At 40.7% G+C, this 26167-nt stretch overlaps 3 protein-coding genes across 7 annotated transcripts in view; 2 read left to right on the top strand and 1 right to left on the bottom strand.

The window, feature by feature from the left end:
- Positions 1-13254, top strand: part of LOC106741010 — a 19914-nt gene extending 6660 nt beyond the window's left edge. The window contains exons 2-3 of one of the 2 annotated variants that reach the window (XM_014612566.1): positions 12101-12262; positions 12710-13254. In XM_014612566.1, the coding sequence (XP_014468052.1) occupies positions 12101-12262; positions 12710-12796 (249 nt within the window). In that variant the 3' untranslated portion in view covers positions 12797-13254. The remainder of the gene's footprint in view (positions 1-12100; positions 12263-12709) is intronic. The other variant, XM_014612567.1, reaches the window with a different exon arrangement.
- A 547-nt stretch (positions 13255-13801) lies between these two features.
- LOC106741089 (tRNA (uracil-5-)-methyltransferase homolog A-like) lies at positions 13802-18492 on the bottom strand. 2 transcript variants are annotated; one of them, XM_014612731.1, is made up of 9 exons: positions 18365-18492; positions 17877-18210; positions 17626-17784; positions 17366-17558; positions 16716-16843; positions 16324-16574; positions 15997-16231; positions 15426-15618; positions 13802-15284 (listed from the first exon to the last, which is right to left on the bottom strand). In XM_014612731.1, exons 2-9 carry the CDS (start codon positions 18192-18194, stop codon positions 15031-15033), a joined length of 1731 nt encoding a protein of 576 aa, XP_014468217.1. In that variant the 5' UTR covers positions 18195-18210; positions 18365-18492; the 3' UTR covers positions 13802-15030. The 2 variants fall into 2 exon arrangements, with proteins under 2 accessions (XP_014468217.1, XP_014468218.1); XM_014612732.1 differs by lacking the exon at positions 18365-18492 and having other exon boundaries at positions 17894-17991.
- Positions 18493-19274: 782 nt separating this feature from the next.
- Positions 19275-26167, top strand: part of LOC106741088 — an 8235-nt gene continuing 1342 nt past the window's right edge. Inside the window, exons 1-16 of one of the 3 annotated variants that reach the window (XM_014612727.1) lie at positions 19275-19601; positions 19822-19940; positions 20017-20145; positions 20233-20378; positions 20443-20759; positions 20836-21005; positions 21200-21694; positions 21875-22132; positions 22263-22474; positions 22557-22823; positions 22910-23060; positions 23148-23520; positions 24150-24317; positions 24399-24615; positions 25678-25851; positions 25949-26135. In XM_014612727.1, the coding sequence (XP_014468213.1) occupies positions 19501-19601; positions 19822-19940; positions 20017-20145; positions 20233-20378; positions 20443-20759; positions 20836-21005; positions 21200-21694; positions 21875-22132; positions 22263-22474; positions 22557-22823; positions 22910-23060; positions 23148-23520; positions 24150-24317; positions 24399-24615; positions 25678-25851; positions 25949-26135 (3484 nt within the window). In that variant the 5' untranslated portion in view covers positions 19275-19500. The remainder of the gene's footprint in view (positions 19602-19821; positions 19941-20016; positions 20146-20232; positions 20379-20442; positions 20760-20835; positions 21006-21199; positions 21695-21874; positions 22133-22262; positions 22475-22556; positions 22824-22909; positions 23061-23147; positions 23521-24149; positions 24318-24398; positions 24616-25677; positions 25852-25948; positions 26136-26167) is intronic. The other 2 variants (XM_014612728.1, XM_014612729.1) reach the window with 2 other exon arrangements.

Here is a 26167-nt window from a genome sequence, read left to right on the forward strand (position 1 = left end):
CCTCCGCGTTCTTTTGCCCCGAGAGCCTCAGCATTACACACGATAGAGACGGATAGAAGGGTTTATTGTCGCTCTACGGCTTAGCCATCTAAGAGCTACAGTTTTTATGAATACAGATTTCATGTGAATTGGATTCTAATTTTGCGTACAGTGATGGTAACATCACGTTATCAAGAGTGAATTTCTTATTTTGAGCTTATATATTTTAACTTGTGAACAAAACGAAAAAAAGTAAAAATAAGATAAGAATAAAAATGAAAACAAAAGACGCAAGAGAGGCATATCAAAAAAATAAGAATTGGGTGAATATTAGAATTATCCTTATCTTAGATCGAGAGAGAAAGAGAGAAATAGAGAGAGATCACGCAATATCGGTCTTATTATTTCCGACTTGACGAGGTCGGATATGATGATCGATGCGTCCGGCGATAAGAGTATCTTCGCGACGCATTTCGCACGCTCATGAGATATCTCACACAGTTCACAAGGTGAACTGTGTAACGAGAGCAACCACGAACTACCAAGTGAAATCGTATCTCCTACACACGAAGAAGAAAAGAAATGGGTTGAAGAACCAAACACATTTCCGTTGAAGGAAACAGAATTTCTGCTTCTTATTCTCTAAATTTCTCGGAGCGAAATTTTACTCGAAAAATAAAGCGAAACCCGAGTCGTTCGGATCGAAGCGATTTTTCACTTGTACTAAGTGAATTTTTTCACTTTGAATTTCACGTAGAGTGAATATTTTTCCCTCGAAACTGAAGAGTGAATCCGATATATTCCACCACAGGAGTAAATTCGCTCTAATCGACTGAAATATTCACTCATATGGAAGTCAGAATCCACTCCGAGCTGGAGCGAAACATTCACTCTTGCAATTTCGAATAGCAATATTTATTATCACTCCGACTGAAAATACTGCCTTTTTCGCTTGTTTTAGCTGAGATGTACTTTGAGAAATTGAGATAATACACAGAAAAAAATTAGCAGAATTAGGCAAATTAACTCTTTCTTGATGTTAAGTTAAAAATAACCTGAACAAAAACTATCTAATTAAAAGTTGAGTTAAAATTAAATTAACTATTAAAATTAAAATTTAATTATGCAAAACTACACACACATAAAGTATTTCAAAACCACAGGGAAAAAACTTCATGAGGGTGTAGAACAGATTGGAGTGAACAATAAACTTTTCTACAATTTTGCAAATAACACGCTAAATTTTGAGTTATTAATTATTGAAAATGTCATACAGGGTGCGGCGAAAGGTATGCCCTCATTTTGGAGAGCAATCAATAAAATACTATTAAATGTAGAGGATTGGAAATTTTTTTATTACCTTTGGTACTTCAAACAGTTTTTTTACATTAACGTTTAAAAACGATATCTGCAAGATGGCGGCCTCCAGTAGCAATGCACTGATGTAGCCGATTTTGGAAGCTTCGGGCTGCGTTTTGGCACATCTGAATCGGAATGGCGTTCACCTCTTCGATGATTCTCCTTTTCAGTTCTTGTAGGGTATGGGGACGATGCTTGAAGACTTTTTCTTTCAGATACCCCCACAAGAAAAAGTCACAAATGCTCAAATCGGGCGATCTTGCTGGCCACCCCAAATCACCCCTCAGAGAGACGAGTCGAGTAGGGAACATTTGCCTCAGTTTCGCCATAGAAATGCGGGCTGTATGCGCTGTTGCTCCATCTTGTTGAAACCAAATCTCCCCCAGATTTGTCTGTTCACTCAACTCCTGCAATTTAGGCTCAAAAAAGTTCTAGGCGAACGTTCCACTGATACTCTATATAGAGGCTTCTTTAATTAATAAGTCCAAAATTTACGTATTCCGTTTCCCTCGAGCAAACCGCGTTTGCCTCGTCCCGTCGCTACGTTAATTCGACCGATTTTTTTCTCTTCCGAGTGAAAGAGGCGCACAATTTTTCTCGATGAGAGAGAGAGAGAGAGAGAAAAAAGTCAGACGAAAAGCAAAGGACGTGTTAGGCGCGACACGTCCGGTCCGGTTGAACTGTATGTATTTTTTCGACGTACTTTTACTCGGAATCAGTTGAAAACCTCGCGCGGAAGTTACTCGGGGAGTACTCACCGAGTTCCGTCTCCTTGAGGAGAGGATCCGTCACTGCGCGTATCTTCGTAATTAGAGACGCGTCTTCGTCCTTCTTCCCTATTCTAGATCCGCGCGACGGTGGTGCGCGTCGAATAAATACGGCGCGTTATCCGCTGCTTGTCGCGTCTTCATAATTGAAATAAAATCCCTCCGAACTTTGCCGGGCACGTCGATCAATCCCCGTCCACCCGCCGGCTCTCTCATTTACGACGAAGGGTGTGACGCAACTCGCGGGGGTCGCCGTCATCGGACAGTAATAAATTTTATCACTTTATGCGCCGCTAATCGTACGCGCCGTGACGGATCCTCGCCGGGATTTCATCGGGATTACAGCCACGTCGACCGCGCGGGACAGTTACAAATCGTCCAGAAACCGAGCGAGCCGTCGCCACCGACGCCTCTTCATGGCGACGGTGGTCTCATCTCGCCGGTCAATGAGGAGGTCAATCTCGTCGGTATTAACATGCGAAAGGAAGAGTCCAATCCCTGGCGATACAATAAAACATACGATACACCTTCTCGGTGTTTTATTAACGCGCGATCCTAATCATCGTTAAATCTATTTCGGTCACTCGAGTGAAAGGCTCGGGGCCAGAAGGGGAGGGAGATGTTTGCTAAAATATAGTCGATGAAATATTGTTCGCGCGATAGTCGCATTATTGCATCGATAATGTCATTGATTCGATCTGGAATCACCGAGCTGGAGACGGTCGTAAACGATGTTTATGGCTATATCTCGCTCGTGGAGATTCCGCGACTCCGCGACGTCGTAAAAGAGCGAGACTTCTTCTTCTTCTCGCGGTTCCTTCGTGCGTCGAAACGATCATATCGCCATGCGCGATCCGAAAAGTTAACGTGCACGGCAGTTCTTTTTAGTAGGTGCGCGTGCAATGTATACATGGTCTGTAAAACGGTCTAAATGGAGTATTGTATAAACGGTCCTCCTCATTGGCTCCTCTCGCGAGAGGGAGCGCTTCCGTCTCTTGGATTCGAATTTCGGAGATCGAAATGCGTACCTGCGAAAGGTATGTAAGAGACGGCACCGCACGGAGAAAACAAATTTGTTAGAGCAGCAAATTGTTTGTTAATATATATAGTGACAGTAAAAAAAGATTTGCTTGGACAGCAGAAAGATAATTTTCTTGTTGTAGCAAAACGTCGTTGCGACAGCAGCAAACTTTAATTGGCATAGCCAAATTATTTTGCTATCCATATATTCAGTAAATAATGAGAGAATCATGACTGCAGTCAATTAAGAAGAAAAAAAATAGAAAATAAAATAAAATAATATATAAAAAATATAATAATATAACATATAAAAAAAATGTAAAAATAATATAATATATAAAAATGTAAAGAAAATAATATACAATAGAATATGATTACAGATGATAATAAAAAATAAAGCAGAAATAATGGATAATACTAGAGCTACTAGTAGCTAGAGTATTTAATCAAAGCTAGGCTGTTCTAATTGAAAGAGAGAAACATATAGTATATGGTCTATCGAGCGCAATTTTTTTTAGTATCGCAATTTATTACACGATGTTTCGCCGCGGTGGCTACCGCAACAGGGTGTTCCTTTTTTTATTATTACCTTTCGACGTTGGAGAAAATTTGATGGCAAAACTATTTGCCGATCGACGGGAATAAAAGTTCGTTGGAGTTTTCACTTTCGCCGTTAACGTAAAATACGGTGCGGTTACGAGCGAGGCGCACGTGTGCAGACCGGCGAAAATTGCGGATTCATTCGATACTTGGCACGTAACGCGGATCGCGCAGCGAATTACTAAAAATAAATGGATTAATGAAACGCATGTCGCATCTCGATATTAGCGTAGCGGATCGCTAAACAATCATTGAAAATTATAATACGCGCAGCGGATTTTGCGCAAACGCGCGTCTCTCAGAAAATTCATTTATAAAACAAAATCGAGGCGGTCATTCATCAGATATCATGTCCCACACTTAATCGTACAGTCTGTACTTCGCATTGAAATAAATATATCGCCACTTTAAAAAGAAAACTGTTTTTCTAATAATTTAAAATGAAACCTCTTAATGGAAAATCCTGTGTAAGTTTAACGGCGTCATCGCGCCGTCGTGCCTCGCTCGAATCTTGTAATGCACACACCGGCACACTAAATAACTTTTCCCGCCTGGGTTTTCTCTGCGCAATAGACGCGCACGGGACTTTAGCTCACTTTATTACTTGGCAAGTGTCTATTAACACGATACTTTATTCTCGTCGATGCGTTTACGACACGATTTCTAAGCGAGCGAACTTACCGTTTTTCTTCTACGGGCTTTATCGTCAATTTTCATTGTCTCCCGCGATGAAAGTCACCTGCGCGATGCACCTGCTGCTCTTTCTTCGACGTACGACAACATAGTTAACTCACTACGATGCAATTTCAATAAATAATCAATATATCCTTTTGGTTTTTCCTTTTTTTTTATATGACAGGTACCCTATCATTCGGGCAATTTTTATTTAATCATGCACGTAAACTTTAAGCACACGTAGGGTGTTTGATAAGTCAGAGTCTTTGGATAAGGAATTACGCTCAGATCGCAGATTTGATATTATTCGTGACATTCTTCAAAAAAAAATGGTACAATATACATGACGCCGACTGTACACGTTCAAAAGCTATTTCATACGCGGGTGTAACGCATATTGTTTCATAATTTCCAATTTGTTATGTTTTGCTTTCAAGGACACGTCGGAACATCTCATTGTGCCGTCGCGATCTTCTGATATCTCGCTCGTCTTCATCGTATTTGCTATCCAGATAGATGGTTTAAAAAACGCCCACTCTATTTTATCGTTCCACGATTGCCTCAATTTCATCTCAAAGCGACGGATATGAAAGTATGTCTGAATACTATACCGCACTTATTTTACCTTTTCATAGCTGCGGGCGCGACATTTCTCTCTCTCTCTCTCTCCCTCTCTTTCTCTCTCGCGGTACATAAGATTGTGCCGAGTTTACCGTCATTTTCCGCGTTAATGTGTCGTTTGTCAGGGACATTTGCCAAGCGGTTCCCATATGCGCCCCCGCAATCATAAGTTTCCGCGAGTTTCACTCTCGCGGAGAGCCTCGGGCGAATTTCATCCAACAATTTGAACAATTTCTACTTTTCCGGCTAATATCGTCTCTGACATGAATATCTTCGCAAAGTTCTCTCGTATGTGAGATCTTCTTTCGAATATGATTCGGTAAAGGAAACTATGAGATCGATCTTACGGTTATTCGTTGCAAAATACCGCACATTTCTCCGTTTACCGTTTACGGAAGCATCTGTAATCTCCGTGTTCACTACGAATTCGCAATATACAAGTCAGATTCCGTGTCCCTCTCTCGGCAAGCCAACGAAAGCGTCGTATTCTTGACGCAAATATTTATAGAAGACCTCGCTTGTCCGGGTCGCGCATTTGGTGTTTATGTCGATCTGATCATCTCTCTTTCTCCTCTCCTCCTCGATTTTCCTCCCCTTATCCAAGAAATTGCTTTTTTGTCCTACGACATTTGTCGCCTCCGAGACGCGTAGGAGTCTACGGAAATATAAATCGGCCGCTTAACTTCAAGGCTCCTATTTCCGGCAATTTTGTCGCCGACTTAATCTCTCTGTTCTCCGTTTTTTCTCTCGTTACGGCGATTGAAACGTCGATGGATTGCGATCAGTTCGCGAATAAGATCGCGCGAGAAATTCAATCGAATTGCAGTCGCACTCTCGCGAGTTTGTGTCCGGAGAACTCGTTGAAATATGCTCTCCCGATCATCCGATCCTTTATTTTTCCGTCCGATCTTATAGAAGCTAAAATAACTTTCGAATCGTCATGAAGAAATTCGAACAAAAATTCGCGACGACGTGGTATTTTTTTCTCTATTGTTTCACACGTAGCCCGAAAGCGGGATGCGATATTGGGATTGAGAAACAATTTGCTGCTATCGATTAAGCCGCGAAAACTTAAACCGGCATTCGGTCGGATTATGTCCCCGATGTATCTTTTTTACTTGTCGCCGTTATTTACAAAATGATAGAAGATTTGACTACTCATTTATATATATATATATATATATNTATACTATTAGCAAAAATGCTCTACCAAAAAGCATTATTCTAAATCTTTACAGAAATGGCCGCTAGTGGGGAATGTGTGTTTAGCATTATATTTAGTGTTCCTTTCGCTGGAAACGTTACGCCACGATCGATAGTGTGTAATTATTTAAGATGCGTATTTCATCGAATCATCCGAGAGATTTCGCCGTAATATTTCTGAGAAATTGCGAATTTATAGGAACGCGTTCTCTATATAGAGAAATCTCGGCGGCGGCCACGAACTGTGGTCGACGAACGAAATACCCACAATCGCGAGAGGAATCGGTATTCATGCGCTGACACTTAACCAATTCTCATTTGCAATTTGATCCCCGCCCGATATCATCTATATCTTAATTACTCGTTGTGGCGTTTCTCATAACGCGCAGCGCCAGAAAGAGTACATGGGATCCCGCGAGTACAACCATTATGTGAGCGAGAAATCGCACGTTATTGTGGTTGTTTAAATAAACACGCCCGAACTCCGCGCGAATTCTCGTCGATTAAAACATGCAGACACATATTACAGTTTCGCGCATGCCGTAATTTCGAGAGACCTCGACCGATGTCGTGTAAAAATTTGATAAAATGTATTAAAAATTTCAGCTTCTTTCAGTATGTACGTACGTACGTTCGTTCGTTCGTTCGTTCATAGCTCGAAGCACGATAAAGAAGCATGTATAAAGTAAAATAGATGGAACGCGTTGCGTGGATATAATGATTGCTTTGCGGTGTACGGTGTTGTTCCGTGAAATAAACATAAAATTAATTGCTCGCTAGATCTTTCGTACGCAATTTTACACGTTTCGAACGTGTCGAACGCGTTATGCGTGTATAGCAAGTGTCACATGTGAACTAACATTTATTTACAAAGATTATTTTTTACGATTATACGTGTGGGATTGAAAATCGTGGAAAATCCTGTTAAATAAAAATGTATGTAAAGGCATATGTATAGGAAGTTTGCTGCAAAACTTTCAAGCAAATCGCTCGTGTGAAAGTAGAACGAGTTAAACTGAGCGAAAAGTACTCTATCATTTTGCAAACAACTACGCGAAATTTCTAGTTATTAATTATTGAAAATGGCCATATATAGAAGCTTCTTTAATTAATAACTCAAAATTTTGTGCGCAAAAATTTGGCCGAAAATTTTCAGACAAATTTCGGACCTGTGTATATGCGACGATCATTGTAATGTTCGGATGAAAATACAAGAGAAATATTTATTTGTCGTAAAGATATTTGTTGTATGAGAAACTAAACAATCTAGTTTGTTTAATCAAATATTTGTTTGTTTGTTCCATCTCAAGAGAAATTTATCTTAATTGAAGAAACTTTATTGAATCCAAAGACACATTTTTCTGTGTATGACAATTATGGGATATATGTGGGTGCGCGCGAACACCGCGCGAATCGCGATAGTTTCGTGAGAAAGAAAACGCGGAAGAAAAGGAGAAAAATAACGAAAACAGTGGAATGTTTCTCCATCTCTCCCTGTTCGACAGGTCTCCTTCTCTCTGTCACCCTCTTTTCTCCCTGTTCTTCTCATCAATTCGTCATTCGCCTGGTGTGCGCAACAATAATAAACCACGCGCCGGCGATAATGCCTTTACGCGTCTATGAATGTCGCAATTAAACGTTGATTGGCTGGCTCGACGTCACGATCGTTTCCGCTCTTTCTTTATTTTTCACGCTCACCCACTTTTACATATAGCTGCTGATGTGTTTTTAGCCGAAAATTATTCCATCATAAGTGCAGCTACTCGTGTTAACGTTGTTGATAATGAATCCCCCTCCCCTGGTCGCTGATGTCTGAACCGCGTTCGCGTCTAAAAATCGCGTTTCACGATTGCATACCGTTAATGCGACTTTGTCTACACCGTATTATTTTCTCTTTCCGTGCAGCAAACAGACGAAAATACTCCGCAATGTATTACCCCCCGCTACTAAAAGATAAAATATAACAATTGCGGTAACGTTAGTAACTTTTTTTAAATTAAAAATAAGTAAGATACTCCACGTGAAAGATAACGAAGATCTCAGGGAACAGTGTGCCTGTGGAACGAAGATCGCTCTTGGACTTTATTTTTTCGCTGGTCACAGTTCATGGTCGAACCGATTTCACCCATTCGCCCACACTCAGATTTTTTCGCCCTTCGCACACACCTGACGGGAACCTCTGGGCAGGAATTTTCGATATAACGTAAAAATCAAACGTCGGGATTCATCGGAATTCCGAGGACTACCGTTATTATCCGTGCGATTAAATTTTGCGGAACGCTCTTTCCTACATGGCCCCTCCATTACTCACTTCTCCCGATAAAATTCGTTTAATTATGTAATGAAACTGCGCACGATGGGGGAAACTAAAGCCCGATCTACAATGTGCTCTTTGTTTCTTGTTTCTTGCTCTCTACCTCCATAAGTAAATAAAGGTTATTATTAGAAGATAGATAGAGAGCGAGAAACAAGACGCAAAAAGCACATGTAGGTCAAACTTAAGGACAAAAATTTCCTTATTAAAATCGATATCTTCCATTTGCATATTAAATTTTTTTCTTTCGTGGAGTATACATATTCGTGGAGTAAACATATTTGTCGGTTGCATTAAGGGATGGATAAAATCTAACCACATTTTATAATTAAGTAGGGAAATTAAATTTACATTCTGCCAATTCGCCCTTTCCTACGAATGGAATAAGCTGCGCTTTGAGAAAGAAAGTTCGCGCGCATGAGATATCCATACGGTGCACCTCGTTCGAAAGCTGTTGAATGCGAGAACTTGATATGCGCGTACGATTATATCACGCCAAATGTAAGAAGACTCGCTTTTTTCTTTTTTATCTATCGCCTCAGAACTTCCCGTCACGGCTAACTCCTGTTGGATCAAAACCCCAGTGCGGTCACGAGACAGGCGCGACATAATAACAGGAGGAAAGAAGTCGATGTTCATCGTCGGCGCTTTGGGGAATCGAGCGAAATAAATAAAGCAGAAAGGACACGCAATGCAGGTGTATGCGAGTTAGGAATGCAATATGTGAAACATATATTGCTCGACGTGATTGTTTACCCCAGCAAACCGGCGATACGAAGCGGGGGATGAAAATTTCTAAACGGCGATCCGCATTGTTTGGCTTTGCGCCGCACGGCAAAATTACGAAAGAAAACGGTTAATATTTGAAGAACTATATATATATGTGTGTGTGTGTATATAGTGACATCGCAATTTCCCGAACCTCCCTAAAAGTTTCATTTTGCCTCGGAAGAAAGGAATCACCTTATCAATTTCGAAGAAAATAAACGTCCAGCTGCGCCATCGCGTGAAAAATTCGAATTTTTAACCGTTCGCGAGTTGGCAATTGATTCGAATTTCTCGCCGCTTCGATACCTCCTCGAGTATCTCCCTCGCGCGATCCCCGTTTCGCGAGGGCCGCCGAATCTCGCTCCCCGCTCATCCTATTTCTGCCTGAGCCGCTCGTGCTTATCGCGATAAGGGCGAGATTCGCTTTGAGAGATTATCGGTTAATTGAGCGCTCGGAATCGCCGACGGCTAGTGTTGGGTGTTTTTGTGTATCGAAATTCCGCCACGTCCCTCCTATGCCACGCTTATTCGTGATGAAACTTCACAAACCGCATTCCCCTCCGCTCCTACCTGCGACCTACCGTCCTCCTCTCCCTCTTTCTCTCTCTCACGGGCGACCCTATTATCGGCCGGATTTCATGGGGGTGCGAAGGGTGTCCCTTCGCCAGGTGCGCGTCTTTTTTGCGCCCATCGATTCTTCAATGCGAGTCTGCCGAGTAAGTCGAAGAAAAACACGCGTGTGCCTTACTTTTCAGCGTGAAACGCGGAGGCTGACGCCGCTTCTAAATGAGAGGGCAGGTGAGATCGTGCGTGCGCCCCTAAGATCACGTAATTAATATATTAAGTGTACAAATTAATTCGTGATGAAATTTATCTTCGTGAGATTCAATGTTTATTTACAAAAAGTCAAGTACAAGTTTAACGTTCGAAATTTCCCAGCCTAATGTACAGATGAGATCCTTCGTCCCTTTTGTAGTACGTAATGAGAATCAATTACATCTGTTGCGCCACGAATTTCGAAGAGCCCGAAGCGATAACGCAAAGCGGATAATCGTATATTGTCACTTGAGGTAAATGCTCGCTTCATTACGACGAGCGGAATGTAATTCGGTTAAAAGAAGACGCGGTTCGAAGAGCCGCCGTAGCAGCGACGGATCGGTCTTATTCGCGATGACGATCTTAATTGTCCGATGATCTGGTGTTTTACGTCTCGCAGATGAATACTAAAATCCGTAATCGACCCCGTGGCCTCGCTCCGCTTGATTCCTCTCTCACCTTTCGCATTCAGGAGAGAAGGAGGGGGAGGGAGGGAGAGAGACAAAGAATACCGAGGCGTATCTTCGATCTTGCCTGGGCTTCTCTCTCGCGAGCGCTCATTATTTTTATCATCGACTTATCTTTCGTGCCGCCGTCACATTTCAGAAGAAATGAAGAAACTGCCCTTTCGCCGCACGATGAACATAGATACACGGTGGGAATCCCATATTTCTCACGCTACACGTTTTTGAGAACCGCCCTCCGCCTACTAAAACTTCAATATTTTCCAATTAACCTCCTGCGGTGCAGGTATCCAGTTGATTATCCAGCGGGGATGATGATGATGAAAAAGATGCGGTATTTAAAATTGGGTTCATCGCGGTTAGGTGTAAGTGAGATAAACAGATACGTTCACAGAGTGAAAACGAGGCGAAGGCGAAATGTGCGGCGGAGAAACTCGAGAGAGAAAGGGAGAAGAAATGGACGGGCAGACAATAATAATCTAATTTAGCAAGACTGCTAAATTAGAGCAACAAAATTACCCCTTTGTCTACGTGAGTCGCAAAAGGGTTGCGATACTTTTTCTCAGTGAATTTCGCAACGCATCTCTATGTCCAATAAGGAAATGTATCACCTAAGAATTACTAAGAAAATAAATCCTCCCATTAGACAGGATGCGTTCCGAAACTTATAAGAAAAAAAAAGTATTGCAACCTTTTTTGTGACAAACGACACGTATTTGAATTTTTAATCAAGTTTTTCAACTAACAATGAATAAAGCATTTGAGTATTTGCCGATGAATGATTAGACGAATGCGTGGCAACGTTACGAGGACAAGTCTATTAATTATCCCGCCGTTTCCTCCATCGTGCTTTGCGGGACACTTCGTTGGCGTGTTCCTCGGTGATTACAGGTCAGCAATGTATGCGAGAAACGTAGTACCGCGTGGGATACACGAAAGATACGGATTTGAAGAAGTGGTGTTTGCTATAAAATACACAGGTTGCGACTAGGATTGGGAAAGTTACTTTTTAAAAGTGACTCGTTACTCGTTACCGATTCGAAAAAGTAACTCGTTCCCGTTATTCATTTTGAAATGCTTCCTCGAAGTAAATAAATTTCTCCTTAGACATTTTCTCGTATTATTAAGAATAACGGGGATATTTCAGATTCCAATGTTGGGCGATTTTTATTCTGTATACATTTAAATTTCGCGCGCGTTCAAAATTCACATTTATTACTCAGTTGAATAAAGTTATAAGATTAAGTTATAGGATCTTAAGATAAAGTTATAGGTTCTTTTTTCAGTAAATAATTAATTTATATAAAGGGACTCCTTGATATCGTCACTAGAAATTTGGCACTTTCTATCGGACCAATTAAATGTAAGATGTGACAATAAATATTGGCTTAAAAGTCCGCAAACGTAGTTGCACTACTAAGAGATTACGTTTATCGACATATCGATATAAACCGAAAATATCCTCCCCCTTCCATTTGTCACCTTCTGATGGTCCGTCTTCCGTTTGATCACAGGTAGTAATGCCGAAGCGTGCAGCTTTACTGTTCGACCAGCTGATGGTAGCCTTACAGAAGGTCGTCGATAATCAGGGAAAAAGTACAGTTGGCGGGGCACCCTTTGCCGCCGACCTGGAGACCGCCCCCGTGATGGAGAAAGATCAAACGGTAGCGAATTCGGTATCAACCTTTCAATAGTTCTATTCAAGAGACAAGAAAAACAGATTTCTGTCCCAAAGGCGCAAAAATTCGTTTAGAAAGATTCACGCGTAATTTCGGTTAAAACCTACCATACTTGCTTTCTTCTGTAAAGAAGTACAAGAAACCAAAAAGAACCGTAGGAAAATTAAAAAAAAAGTTTTTCCTAAAACTTTAAAATTATATAGTTGATAAAACTGTAATGTGTTTCTTCACCTCGATATCAGTCTTGAACTACATTCCAAACTTCTCTTCGAAAATATTTGATTCGATCATCTCCGAGTGATGGGAGAACAATCAATCAGTAGCGTTCGTTAAATTTCGCGACAGACACCGAAAGTAAGATTTTCGAGAGAATCGTCGCGCCGATTCGACTCGGGTTGCCGCTACTATCTCTGTCGCATCTCTGGATCCTTTCGCTTCTTTCAGATGGATCTGCAGCGGCGCGGCCAGGGTAAAAGTCAGGTTTACTGGCGCTGCTACTTCAACGCGGTGACATGCTTCAGGAGAAAGTGATAATGACCCAGTCATTGTCAGTCCTCCTCGAATCCGCAGACCAAAAAGGAGTGCCGCCGCCATTTCGCATCATTTCCTCGACTTAGCTGCAGCAACGCGACGAGATCGTAAAACAGTGCTTTCCCGCTGCTGAGAGAGTGTCAAGAGAACAAATGGAAAAAAAAAGAAAAAATCATGAACGTACAATAACACATACACGTCACATACACATACGTACACGGCACACACATACACACACACACACACACAAACTCGCTCGAGCGGTTACTTTCGCACATTTTGGAACATCGAATCAACGATTCTCCTCCCTCAGCCATGTACCTTTACTCGTCTGTCTTCTTGCGACTTCTATCGCCGTTCTCTTTTTGCAAATTACGCGCAAATCGAGAAAGAATTACCTCTCTCTCTCTCTCTCTCTCTCTCTCTCTCTCTCTCTCTCTCTGGCTTAAAGTAAATACGGCATAAAGTAAATACGAACGAAAGCCTATTTCATTAAACGAGCTCTTCTTCGAGCATATCTCTCGTAACCTTGATCAAAAGAAACGATTTCCGACACATTTCCTCGTGGTAACGACATTTTTCCAGTTATTACGTGTATATTTATGCACCTGTCCAAAGGTTACGTTTAAGGCGCGCTGAATCGGTCCTTGCATATGTATGTGTATTATGTACTGCATCTGTAACTACGTTTAAGCACTCAGTAACTGGCCCTCCTCTCTACCCCACCAGAATATAAAGTAGCTCGGCATAAAAACTAGGATCGCCACATTAAAAAAAAAGTAAAAGGAAGAAAAGAATATAGAGTTACGAGAAATATAAATTTAAGCATATTGAAACTACATCCTTTCTTCGCTCGATTGCTGTCCTCCTCTTCCTTTTCTAAAGTTCCCCGGGAAAAAAGGATCATATATGAAATTTGCCCATCTATGACTGTATATAATCATATATGTTCGCAACGAAAAAATATTGTTATTCACAAATTATATGTAAGTACAATCGAAGTAAATGCTTTTGACAGCACATGATATCGACATTTAATTAAATGACGTAATATCATTTTTTTCGTATAGATATGATCACACATGATCATACAAGTAACCACATATATATATATATATATATATATATATATGGGCAAAATTCACATATGATTTTATATAATTAAATATAATTTTTCCCAGGGTCCACACATAGATCCGGGAAATCGCATCCGACATGCGCCGATCTCTCGATTTTCGTGGTGCCTCTTTTTCCCATCCCGAAGACACGAAGAGATACGGACGCACGCGAATATTCTTGCAATGGTTCCGCTAACTTTCCGCGTTACATAATGGACTATCGCATTATCCGAAAAGAGCGTATCTACGACATTTCGACGCGATGTACGGAAGCGTCTTCATGTAACGAACGCTTCCGCCGTAATATCGGACAGATAAAAGTAACGCTCTTCGAGGTATCGCGAGATGTCGCGAGGCGATGTTTGCGAGAAGGAAAACGGAGCCGTTCCGCTGCCGATGCTGCATGCCATTTGTGACGTACCAATAATCAAGTCGACGTCCGGATTTATGATATAACTAAACAAGCCTGATATAATTTCGTGGCGCTGAAAAAGCTTCTTGCTAAAAATTGGAACGGATGTGATAACCCTAGCCTTAAGCTCGAATCACGCAAGTTTCTCTGCTCGTCTCTCGGGATATATCGATAACGCGCTATTCGGGAGAAGTCATGACACAGTTCTCTTGATTTTTGCGATCTCTCTCTCGATTTCTGAATGTAATATTCGCTCGTTCTTTCATTGGTAACGATTGGAAATGTATTCGTTCAGACTACGTTGCGTGCGATATCAACGTTATCGATATATATATATATATATATATATATATATATATATATATATATATTATTTTTATTATATTTTTATTATACTAAATAAGATTATTATACTAAATATATAGAATTATTCAAACGCACACAGAGACTGTGACTCGCGCGCTCATGTAAGAGTTCGCAATCGCTTAACCAATTATCTTGATCTACCTCTCCACGAGGAAAACAGGTGAAAACATTTCCTTTATGCGTGTAACACATGCGGTGAGACGCACTTGGGTCTAAATGCAGACCTGAATGCCGCCAAGCTCGATATAAAAAATGTAATAGAAAAACCATGAGCGAAGCGCGAACGAGTCGAGGTAAAAAAAAAAAAAAAGAATAGTCCGCGTTCTCTCTTGTCCTCCTTAGGTCATGCGTTCGTTTGATTTCATCGCCTGCGACAGCCTCTCAAGGCACAATATCAATTCGCAATGTTTAGTGTGAGGGAACATGTCCACCGCGATGGCCTTTACCGGCACCAGGGGTTCACCGAGATATTGCTTCGAACTGGGTCGCGCTAAGTCAACTAAATTCCTCGTAGCGGCGCGCGGGTCGCACGATATGTACACCAACCTGCTCAACTTTTTCGCCTTGCGCAGCGTCAATAAAGCCTTTTGATCTGGAAGAGGGGAAGAAACAAACACAGGAGAATCAACGAGCTGAGCCAACACACGTTTTTACAATATCAACGCTATAAAGTAAAAAAAAAAAAAACGAAAAAGGAATAAAAAAAATCCTATCACACGTCGACAACACTCACGTAAGCCAGCGCGTGGCGGGTCCACGACGGCGGTGATATTAGACCTCGTTGCCCTTTGAATGACGGGCGATAAAATGTCCTCGGCTCTCCCGACGAAGAATTCGCAATTTGTCACGCCGTTCTTGATCGCGTTCTCTTTCGCATCCTTTATGGCGTCGGCAATCACCTCTATTCCCAGCACCTCGCCGCAATGCTGCAACGAATGACCGACAAGCGTTACAACGTCCACGATTGGCTACTGGAATACAGTGATACTCCGAAGTTGCGCGATTGGTGGGATCGGTGAGGACGACGTAAATAAAACATTCGTAAGTCAGGGTACACATTTTCATACGAATATACACATATTAATCTGAAATAACTGATTCTTTGGTAGCAGGTTGGCATAGAGAAAACTAACTTATTGATTTCGTAAGAATCTAGTAGAGAAGTCTGTGAAGGCTTCCACGTGCTCGCAACGGGAGATAAGTAGTGGGGGAAGCGAGGAATTGTTAATCGCGTAACTTTGAGTTCACGCGAATAGCATAACACGGGGTATTATTGTATTTCCATAGGACCGATCGAGACGTACCTTCGAGAAACAGAGACCTATAGTGCCGGTACCGCAGCAGACGTCGAGCAACGCCGTGTCCGCCGTAGGCCCGGCGAGATCGATCGCTGCTTTGTATAGCACTTCCGCCCCCAAAGTGTTCACTTGGAAAAATGCCTGGGGCGAGACTCGAAATTTCATGCCGAGCAGCGTCTCCTCGATATACTCCGTGCCGCTGATGTGATACAGCGTGTCGCTACTCTCGCCGCCTATACCTCTGCGAATTCACCGCGCATCATCGCATCATCAGCCGGCTGTGTGAGAACAGCGCAGCGTGCAAAAGTCGCTCGAGGAGCGCGATACACTTACTTCTTATCTATCGTTTGAAAATACAGCGAAGTGACGCGCGCGTCCGCGCCCTCTCCCATCTCGAAGAACGTTCGCAGCTGCGACCGCAGCTTCTCCAGTTCGTCGCTGCTCAGATCCTGAGGGTGAATCCCGACTATCAGCATCAGGTGATCGGCGCGGGTGGTGCGAGCGGTAACCTGCCGCCAATACCCGCTATGATCCACCGGATTGAAAGGCTCGAGATCGGATTTGCGTATGAACGTTTCCAATATCTGAAAATATTCGGCTTTTATCAAAATATCGGCATTTAAAAATATATATTTAATTAATTAATTAAACATATATATGTATATATATAATTATTACAATATTATATGTAAGCCGTTAAATATATATTGATACTTAAAATCTACCTTCATAGCGGTCTTCATATTTTGAGGAATATGGCATAGATCATCGATAGGTCCGACTGCAGTTGAACCGGAAGCGTAACTCGACAATCTGAACCCTATCATAATTTCGTTCTGCTCACCCCCTTTACCTGCACATTGCAAAAGAGGAGATAACAACAAAGCGTGACAAGATCTTAATGTCGTTTAAAGCTCCTGTATCTTCACTATTGCTGTTCTTGTCGTTAAGAAGACTTGTTAAAATGATGTTAGAAGCGAGAAATCATATGCCAAGATATACGTGAAGATAAAAGAATGTATGCATAAAATAACACTCGTGATCGATTCAGCACACTTGTAAAAATGTCCAGACACTTTCTCTTAATTTCAACAATGAATAAACAGCTAGAAATTAGTCTAACATGCAATTTGCATTTTTAACTCTCTCATGATTTCTGTTATGTTAATTTTACAACTATTTATTGATTCTTCGGGCTAAAGGAAAGCGTCCGGACATTTTCACAAGTGCCATTTGCTGCATATATTCTTTTATCTCCATGTACACCGCAATATATTTGGACATGCAATTTCTCGCTTCTAACATCATCAAACAAAGACAACTAAAATGAGGACACAGGAGCTTTAAAATCACAAAAATTTAGCAGTATAGTCACCGATAGTAAATTCGCACTTATTCCTGTACGCTTCAGTGACATCAGCTGAGAGGATATCTTGCAGTTCGCACGGCAATCCATTATGTAATTTCCTTTGTGAGTTTATCCAATCAGTCGATATTTTACTCTCTTTGAGTATTTGCTGACCGATTTTCATTAGAATGGATCTCATCTCATTCTGCTTAAATTCTAGCTAAAGAAAAATATATAGTAGATGCTTAATAGGCTTCCTAACAAGAGGATGATTTAAAATTTCTTACCTGACTTGCATATGGCATATTCCACAAAGGAGTGGTAGAAAACTTGATTCGTTCCATGGGGGAACGATCTTGATCCTCTTCATTGTTTTTCAAGCGTTTACTGGCAGTTTCTTCTTCCAATTTTCTTTTTACAAAGGGATCTGGTGCTGGCTTTGCTACCTATCATAGAAGGAATGATTATGATTACAAAAAGATATATTGTTACGAGTTAACTTTGCACGAGAAAACAACCTTGGAGGAAAAACGAATACCTGTGCAGTGAGCTTACTATTTTTCCATAAAATCCCATTTATGGTATTTATCGCTCGTTGCCGGCATTCTTCACTTCTGAAACATACATATAACCAGCCACTGCCTTTCCTCGGTGGCTTAACCTTGCATGACTGCAAGTCGAACTTTTCGTTCAAAAGCTTCTTGAACTCGCCGATTCCGTAATATTTCGGTAAACCACGAACTTCTATCTTGTATTTCTCAGACGTGAAATCCTCCCTCTCGAGATACGCGTATGGATTTTTCTCGTTGCCCGCCGTATTGGCTGTTTCCTTAGCTTCCGTATTTGTGTCACCCATTGTGTAAGTTTATATCCTTTACATTTAATTTTGTTATTAACATATGTCTTGTGCTTCTTCAAACAAATACATATTTTACAAGTATTATTATGAGAAAATTATATCATTAAACTTTCCTCAGTATTTATCGTTTTTTACAGTTTATTGATTTAATAAACAATCATATTCACCTCGTAATTAATTATACTTATTGTTATCGATCTAACACACTAAGAACTGAATCTATCAAGCCATAAAACACGTGTCATTTTCCCGGCGAAATTAAAAACAGGTTACGATGCATATTTACACCAGTGAACTAAGGTGCGTTCTGTTTCTTGCGTACATGATTGTGCATACTAGGGATGGTACGTACAAAATCATCGATGTTTGAAAAACACCGATATTCGCTCATTGAGGATGGTATTACAGCTAGAGGAAATGTTAGGGACTCGAGAAATTTTTCTCTATCCGATAGCCAAACCGGCACATCCGACAAACTCGCATGACGCATCCTCAATGAGCGAACATCGATGCTTCGCAAAACATCCTTAGTGCATATCACACTCACAAGTTATACGGATATAGGGGATATATAAAACAGTGATAAAATCAACCTAGCTGCACTTTTGTACAATCAATAGGTCTGTTTTCTCTGCATCGCTAAACCAGTGCAATAAGTTAAAGCAAGACAAGTATATGTTTTCTCACTTCAACTTATTGAACTAGTTCAGCGGAGCAGCGAAAACGAACAGACCTAACATTTGCCTCCTGCCGACTTTAATTTCACGTAAGACTCGACAGAAAATGAAAATACGTTAAAGAACTCATTATTATTTTTGAGTAACACGATTTAACGACAAATTAATCAAACTTTTACCTGTCGTAAGCTCAGCCAAACGAGCCAGAGTTGGGTAAATTTTCGTTCTTATTGTTGATTTTTGTCAAAATTTACCGAGATCTCGCTATTTCACTTTAGATTTGACAATCACGACGATAAGAAAAGACCGCGGTGATGTTTCCGATCGAATGTCAAGAGAATTTTCAAAAAGCATTCGCCAATAGATGGCGATTAACGCGAAGCTCCGATGAGACGATAAACTACGTCGCGTTTTTCGCGTCCGTGTCCAATCGTCGGTGACCTTCGAGACTTTTCAAATTTGAACCGCAAAATCGATCAACTGTCGTCGATCTCTCTCGTGAGTATTCGACAGCAGGACCAGATTTACGAGATATTCGCGCGCGGTGAAACCATGAAGGACCGTTAAAAATCATTCATCCTGTGGATTTCGTATCGGACCGTTCGCGAGGAACAAAGGACTCCACGATGTTCACGCCGATCAAGTCCGCAGGTATCGTCGTGCTGAATGACACGATATTAAACACACCGCAGCCGCAAGCTTCGTCGACCGTTCAACGAAAAAACACGTACGTTCTCGGTTGTCTCAAAGCTCTTGGGCGATTAGCGCCAAGCGTTCTCTCGAATGTTTACGGTTACCTGTAAACTTTGCCTGAACAGATTTCACTGATTCTTTCTCTTTCTCTCTCTGCGGCATTGTGTGTTTACCAAGAGACGAAGAGACAGTTGAAATCCTGTTGAGTTTGAGGAATGTTTTTAAAAATGTCTCTCAGATATACTTCATTTCAGGTTGGAAAATAAATATTGCAGCGGAGACTCCAGTCAAGAAAAACACAAGCGAGTGCCATGTGGTAGTCAGACAGACGATACGGACGATTCTTCATTAGGTCTTCTTGATAACATATCGGGTATGTGTGTATATCTACGAATTCCTATTAATATTTCTTGAATAACGTTACTGTAGTAACATTTGGTATTGGGTAGTTCTCACAAATGTTAGTGTTGCGGATGAGGAACAGAAGTTGAATTATACTAACGTGAATAAAGAGCTCGAGTATGCTAGGAAAATTCTCCAGAAGTGCAGTAACTTACGGAACTCTCCTGTGACTATAGGTAAACAGAGGAAAGATAGACCTCTGAAAGCATTTGTATATACAAGCTTTATTGTAAAGGTATTAATATTTAATAATATTATTTTAGATATGAATAAAGAAAATGATGTAAATGTACAAAACATAACAGGCATTTTGCCTGCATCAGGTTTCGCATTATCAAACAAAACTTATACTCCTGTTCAGGATCAGGAATGTAACGTGAATCACTTGGACAAGGTTAACACGACCAATGTGAGTACCTGTGATTGAGAAACCTAATTTTAAGAGGAGGATAATCAGAAGAAGTGAATTCCAGATTACTTTTGAGCCTAATGAAATATCAGCGCGCTCATCTGGCCTAAGTAATAGCGTAGGAGAGCAGTCCCTTTTAAATATACCTTCCGACCGGATTAACTTTCATAGCATGGCAGAGGAGTTCATGGCACAGTTTAACAAGGAATTCGATGAAGAGTTTCTATCTAGCTCACAAGCGCCTGCACAGTTGTCAATCGATGAGGCTCACTGGCGACAAAGTGATTCACATTCCATGCCAATAAGTAATACTACAGAAAAACAGGAATTAGATTGCTCTGCTTTCTCCGGTATCATCGGACAGGTTGATTTATCGATAGCGTAGGTTTCTCAAATTCTTTCTCTTTAATTATTCTGAAGTATACACACAATAACATCAAGTGTAAATCTCATGCAGATCTTGCGCTGGAAGGAAGGTATCTGTCGGTCAATATTTCAAACGTAAATGTAACATGGGAATGTTGGGGAATGATGACAAGTTGAGACCAGGTTTTGACGTCACCTCGGAAACTCCTATGAAAAGGGGCAATTTGAGGCCGTTGATCGATTCGACGCTCATGGCGGATGGTAATTTCACGATCTTAAACTATGTTAAGTGGGGTCTACAATAAGAATTTAAACTCTAAGAAGTCTTGAAATCACAATCGATTATTCCCCTCATATTCGTGATTGGTCAATTTCTTAGGCTTAAAGCGCATATTGTAGATACCGGAGCTTAAGTTGCTCCCTATATTCTAAATATATTGAAGGAAATATTACAGCGACCAAGTTATCATCAATGGAGCCAAAGGAGAAGGAACACGAATATGTCTCGAACGCGACGGTTAACGCGGGTGAAAATAGTATTTTAAGTTTGAGCACTATCGCCAGTACTTTGCAAGATGTCAATAGCGAAACGCCACGGCGATTAGTTGACCAGCTCTTAATGGCACAGAAAAAGAAGAAATATTCAATAATAGAAGAACACAAGAGGGAGACCTATACGATGCCCCTGGAGAGAAAGTCCATGTTAGCGGCGTCTACTGAAAATTCCAATAAATTTGATGACAATATGAGTCTAGTGAATCTCACGTCAAAATTATCACTGGATAGTAGGACTACGAACGAAGCAATTGACAAGGAAAGAATCTCAAGAATGCTGTCATTTGCTTCGAGCAAGAATATAAAGGAAGCTGAATCCCTTGAGAGTGTATGCGAAGTATTAAAAGAAAACACCAATGACAAAAATGTAACTTCTTCGTCTAACAAGGACGCAGGTACAATAAGACTTCTATCTCTGCAACGTTCACTATAAATCTATTTCTGTTTAACGTTTTCACTGTCATCATACCGGACGACATGTATCGAATCCAAGTCCAATGTATGAACGCTGAAGCATACCGGTATATTTTATTTGAATAAACACGAGAAATTTGACGTGATACTTTTTTTTTTAGTAGCCATAATATCAGCCACAGATTTTAAGTTGCTCTTACAAAAATCGGCATTGTCTCTGTCGTCCAATGACAAATCAAATGTATTCTCCTGCGTGCCGCCTACAATAGGTGAAAAAAGTTGCGATGAAGAGAGCTACAGTGATATGAATATGCAAAAGATAGAAAGAAAAGAAGCGACTAAAGCGGAAGCTTCCGATAACACGATGGGCACACTGTTTACAGAAAATACGAAAACTGGAAAGCAATTTGATTCAAATAGTATATATCTTGCTCGATATTGTGTGTATATATATATATATATATATATATATATATATATATATATATGAACATTATTTGGTGAATAATAACCACATATTTTGAATGTGTCCTTTTTTTGGCCTTTCAGGCGATGTAATAATTGGCAAGAATACGGAACAGTTATGCAATTGCATTATTGGCATGACTTGTAAAGCTAACATAGAACTGGTAAACAAAGGAGACTGGTGGATCACGTGCAAATTAAAGCTGAGCGAAGTACGAGGAGATCAGCAGAATATTACATTAAGTATTCCCGAAGATGCAATTTTAATACAGCCTAATGGTGTCCAATCTGCGAAGGTAATTTTTACGAATAGCTAAAAATCGCTCTTGTTACACGTGCCAGCCTGTCGTTATTTTTATTCCTCGTTCTTTTTTCCAGATCGAGGTGAAAGTAACAAAAATGTGCAAACCGATCATCGCGGTACTAAATATAATTATGTCGGACATGGTGGTCAAGTCGAAATGGTTTATGACGCACATGATCTGCTTCAAACCGGAAGAACTTGAACTCGATATCATATGCAACTCGCAGGGCAAGCAGGAATTGGATTTTCAATGCATAGCGGAGAATACAGCAAAAGTTCTGCCTGTAATATTTCATAACAAGAATAACATTAATGTACCTGTGAAACTCTCTATATTACATGTAAGATCTTGCTGTGAATATTTGAACATAACCAGAATGATTATTTCGAAAGTGGGAAGCGTGAACGTGCTTTTCATTGTTCACAGGAAGGACCAAAAATATTCAGTATCGAAGATACTTTCAACGGAATAGTAAAGCTGAATGAATCACATGACGAATTGACTCATTTGGTACTTAAACCTCAAGAGAAATTCACTGCCAGTATAAAGTGCGAAAGGTCGCAACTTGCGTCAATTGGTAAGCATCTATTCACATGGAATACGTGTATTCTTCGCACACAGTATGCTCTTCCATCGGAGATACACGAAAATTCTATTTTAACAGATTGTTCGCCGAAACAGCCGCGATATTGGAGGAGTAAACTGATCATATGTATACAATGTGGCGACGGAACGATGTTACTTTTGAAAGAAATACCCCTCTGTGCGCAAACCGGCATTTGTAGGATTCAAGTCATCGACACGGAGGCGCCTATGATTGTTTCCAGACAGCACGGCAAATTGCTCAACGTCGTTAATTCGGGAAATATCGCGACGCGCGTGTACGCCACTGTCGTACCAATCGACGGATATCTAAGAGCGGTGCAAGAATTCTCTATAAAACCAGGCGACATGTCGCTACAACCCGAGGAGAGAGGAGCGTTCTTAATCGCGTACAAATCGCAGATTCCCGACGCGAAGGATGTGATCGAAGAGAGGTCAGCTTAATAAATATATCAAAATTCAGCGACTCGGATCTAAGATAAAAGTCGATAACTAGGAGAAATTCGACAATAAGAGCCAAATAGTAAGGCGGTTGTTAAGTGTTTATATTTAAATTATTAATGACATATTTTGGAACGTTCGACTTAGTATGTGGTCATTTTCGGCCAAATATAAACAATACAAAAGCGGATACAGAGTTTGTAGAATAATGTTACGCTCGCGCGGGGAAATAAAACGAGACAGTGTTAAAAAAAAAACAACTTCAACTATATTTACTATTTACAAGGAAGCACACGTCACGACGACTCAACCGCCCCAAAGAGAATCTCTCTAACCCGTTGTTTATCCGTCAACGCTGATCATCTGTTGTTTACGACTCATGTCGAAGAGAATCAGCTGTATGTTCAGGTCGCTAAAAGCGCGGGCATCAAGACACGGGCGTAACAATAATTTGACAGTTAAATTTTGTTATTGTTTGGCTCTTGTTATCGAATTTTTTCTAGTTATTCATTTATCAGGCGTATAAATTAATTCGATTCCTAATTTGATTCTTAATTTTTACGCCTAATAAATAATGTATGTTGCAACATCAATGCATTCGTTAATTTTCTTCTCCCCGCAGGTGTGCGAAGGTAAAATTGGTCGCCGGTAGCAGCGTCTACTATTACGCCGTTAGTGCTGAGCAGAAGCCGTTGGAAGCGGAAAGTGAGAATTACCTACGTTGCGACACACCTTGCAATTTGGTGTCCACGAGTTCCCCGACATCGCCGCAAAGTGTGACCTCCAGTAGGTAAGTATTTCGTATGCTTGGTGGACTGCGCACCGCTTGACCACTGCGGTGATCCGTAACGATATGAATTGACCCACTCAGGTCCGGGACTTATCAAGGTAGAAATTCACCGAGTAGCGTAGTGTCCAGCGTGGCCGTAGCTGGAAGTGCGATCCCGATCAGAGCGACGCACGCTGCTCTGGTGTGGAATAGCGTGAAAACGAGCAAGAGCGAGATCAAGGAATTTACAATCCGTAATACGAGCAATAATAAGATCAAGATCCAGATAAACATATGCGACGACACTAAAAGCTTCAAGGTATCGCATCAAGCAGGGTTTACAATGAGAATTTAAGTTCTAAGCCTTAACATATTGCGGACCGCTAAGAAATCTGTAAGACATACGCCTGGGACCGCACGTTTTTGCGCAAACTTGCACGTTACTAAAATCGTCATAACATTTTTATTGATGAAGCAATGTTTGTTAAACTTTCAGAAATTGTAAAATAGGACGCATTTTAGGTATTATTAAAAAAAAAAATTATGTTTTTTAATAATTATCATAACTTTTTTTACTTGAAAATAAATTTTTATGAATTTTTAAAAAATTGTAAAATAGGATGCATTTCAGGTATTATTAAAACAATTGTTTTTTAATCATTATCATAACATTTTTATTTAAAAATCAATTTTAAACCAAATTTCCTAGTACTTTTTTGACACATTGTTGACCGGCAATTTTACTTAGAATTTATCTCATGTCGTCGGCTATTGTTTCGTAATTGGATGTGGAAGTGAAACAATATAAATAAACTTCAATAAATTTTATTTAATATTTAACTTTTAATATTTCTTTTTGGTATGATAAACGGTGTAGCAATCACCTACGTGTAATGGTCCACCACAGGTTTTGCAAATGTATCTTGTTTCGATCGCGCAAATGTATCTTGCATNGTCGGCTATTGTTTCGTAATTGGATGTGGAAGTGAAACAATATAAATAAACTTCAATAAATTTTATTTAATATTTAACTTTTAATATTTCTTTTTGGTATGATAAACGGTGTAGCAATCACCTACGTGTAATGGTCCACCACAGGTTTTGCAAATGTATCTTGTTTCGATCGCGCAAATGTATCTTGCATCGATCACGAGTTTACTCGTGGCCGGTCAGCAACGTTTGAGCAGGAAGACACGAGTTAACTCGTGACCGGTCAACAATGTGTTAAGAATTTGACCGATCACGGTCGATTATTCTCCTCGCATTCGACTGTGATGGGTCAATTTCTTAAGGCTTAGAGCTTAAAGCGCCTATTGTGGACACCAGGACTTGTCTGGGAAAAAAAAGTCCAGAACGTCAACGTGAAGCTTTTGTATTGTAGTTCCTCGGAGACAGGCAGACTACGAGCATAAGCATGGTACTGGCGATGCAGCGTACAGAAAGCAAAACACTCGCGGTCATGTTCAATCCGTATCGCGTGGGTCCGGTGGCTGGGAAAATCACCATCAAACATTACGCGCCTGCGAAGGAGGGCCGTGAATCTCAGTACAGAAGAGTGCGTACACATTTTCGGCGTAAAATCGTCTTTTGTTTTCTATTTGTGTATTTTTTAGCATGTTTTGTGAGGCTGCGTCTTAATTTTCAATCGACAGATACCCCTGTATGGATACGGCGGCTGTGGCAAAATGAAGATCTCGGATACGTTTAAAGACGCGAGTGGCAAAATATGGTTGGCGCTTGGTACTTTATCGTCCGGAACCACCGCTCTCAGGGCGAACATCACACTGCAAAATACCGGCGACTTGTGCACATTCGCCAAGATCAAAGTTGTACCAAAAGGTTTAGAATTCTCTCTCCTCCCCCCCCCCCCC

This window comes from Dinoponera quadriceps, unplaced genomic scaffold (assembly GCF_001313825.1).
Source record: "Dinoponera quadriceps isolate SergipeBrazil2010 unplaced genomic scaffold, ASM131382v1 scaffold367, whole genome shotgun sequence".
NCBI lineage: Eukaryota > Metazoa > Arthropoda > Insecta > Hymenoptera > Formicidae > Dinoponera > Dinoponera quadriceps.

What these genes read in the sequence shown, in the direction of transcription:
- LOC106741089 (XM_014612731.1), bottom strand. Translation starts at nt 18,194, where the DNA reads ATGGGTGACACAAATACGGAAGCTAAGGAAACAGCCAATACGGCGGGC. An exon ending in TAAGTGCGAATTTACTATCG is followed by an intron (nt 16,844 to 17,365) that starts GTGACTATACTG and finishes TGCAATGTGCAG; the next exon opens with GTAAAGGGGGTGAGCAGAAC. An exon ending in TAGGTCTCTGTTTCTCGAAG is followed by an intron (nt 15,619 to 15,996) that starts GTACGTCTCGAT and finishes CATTCGTTGCAG; the next exon opens with CATTGCGGCGAGGTGCTGGG.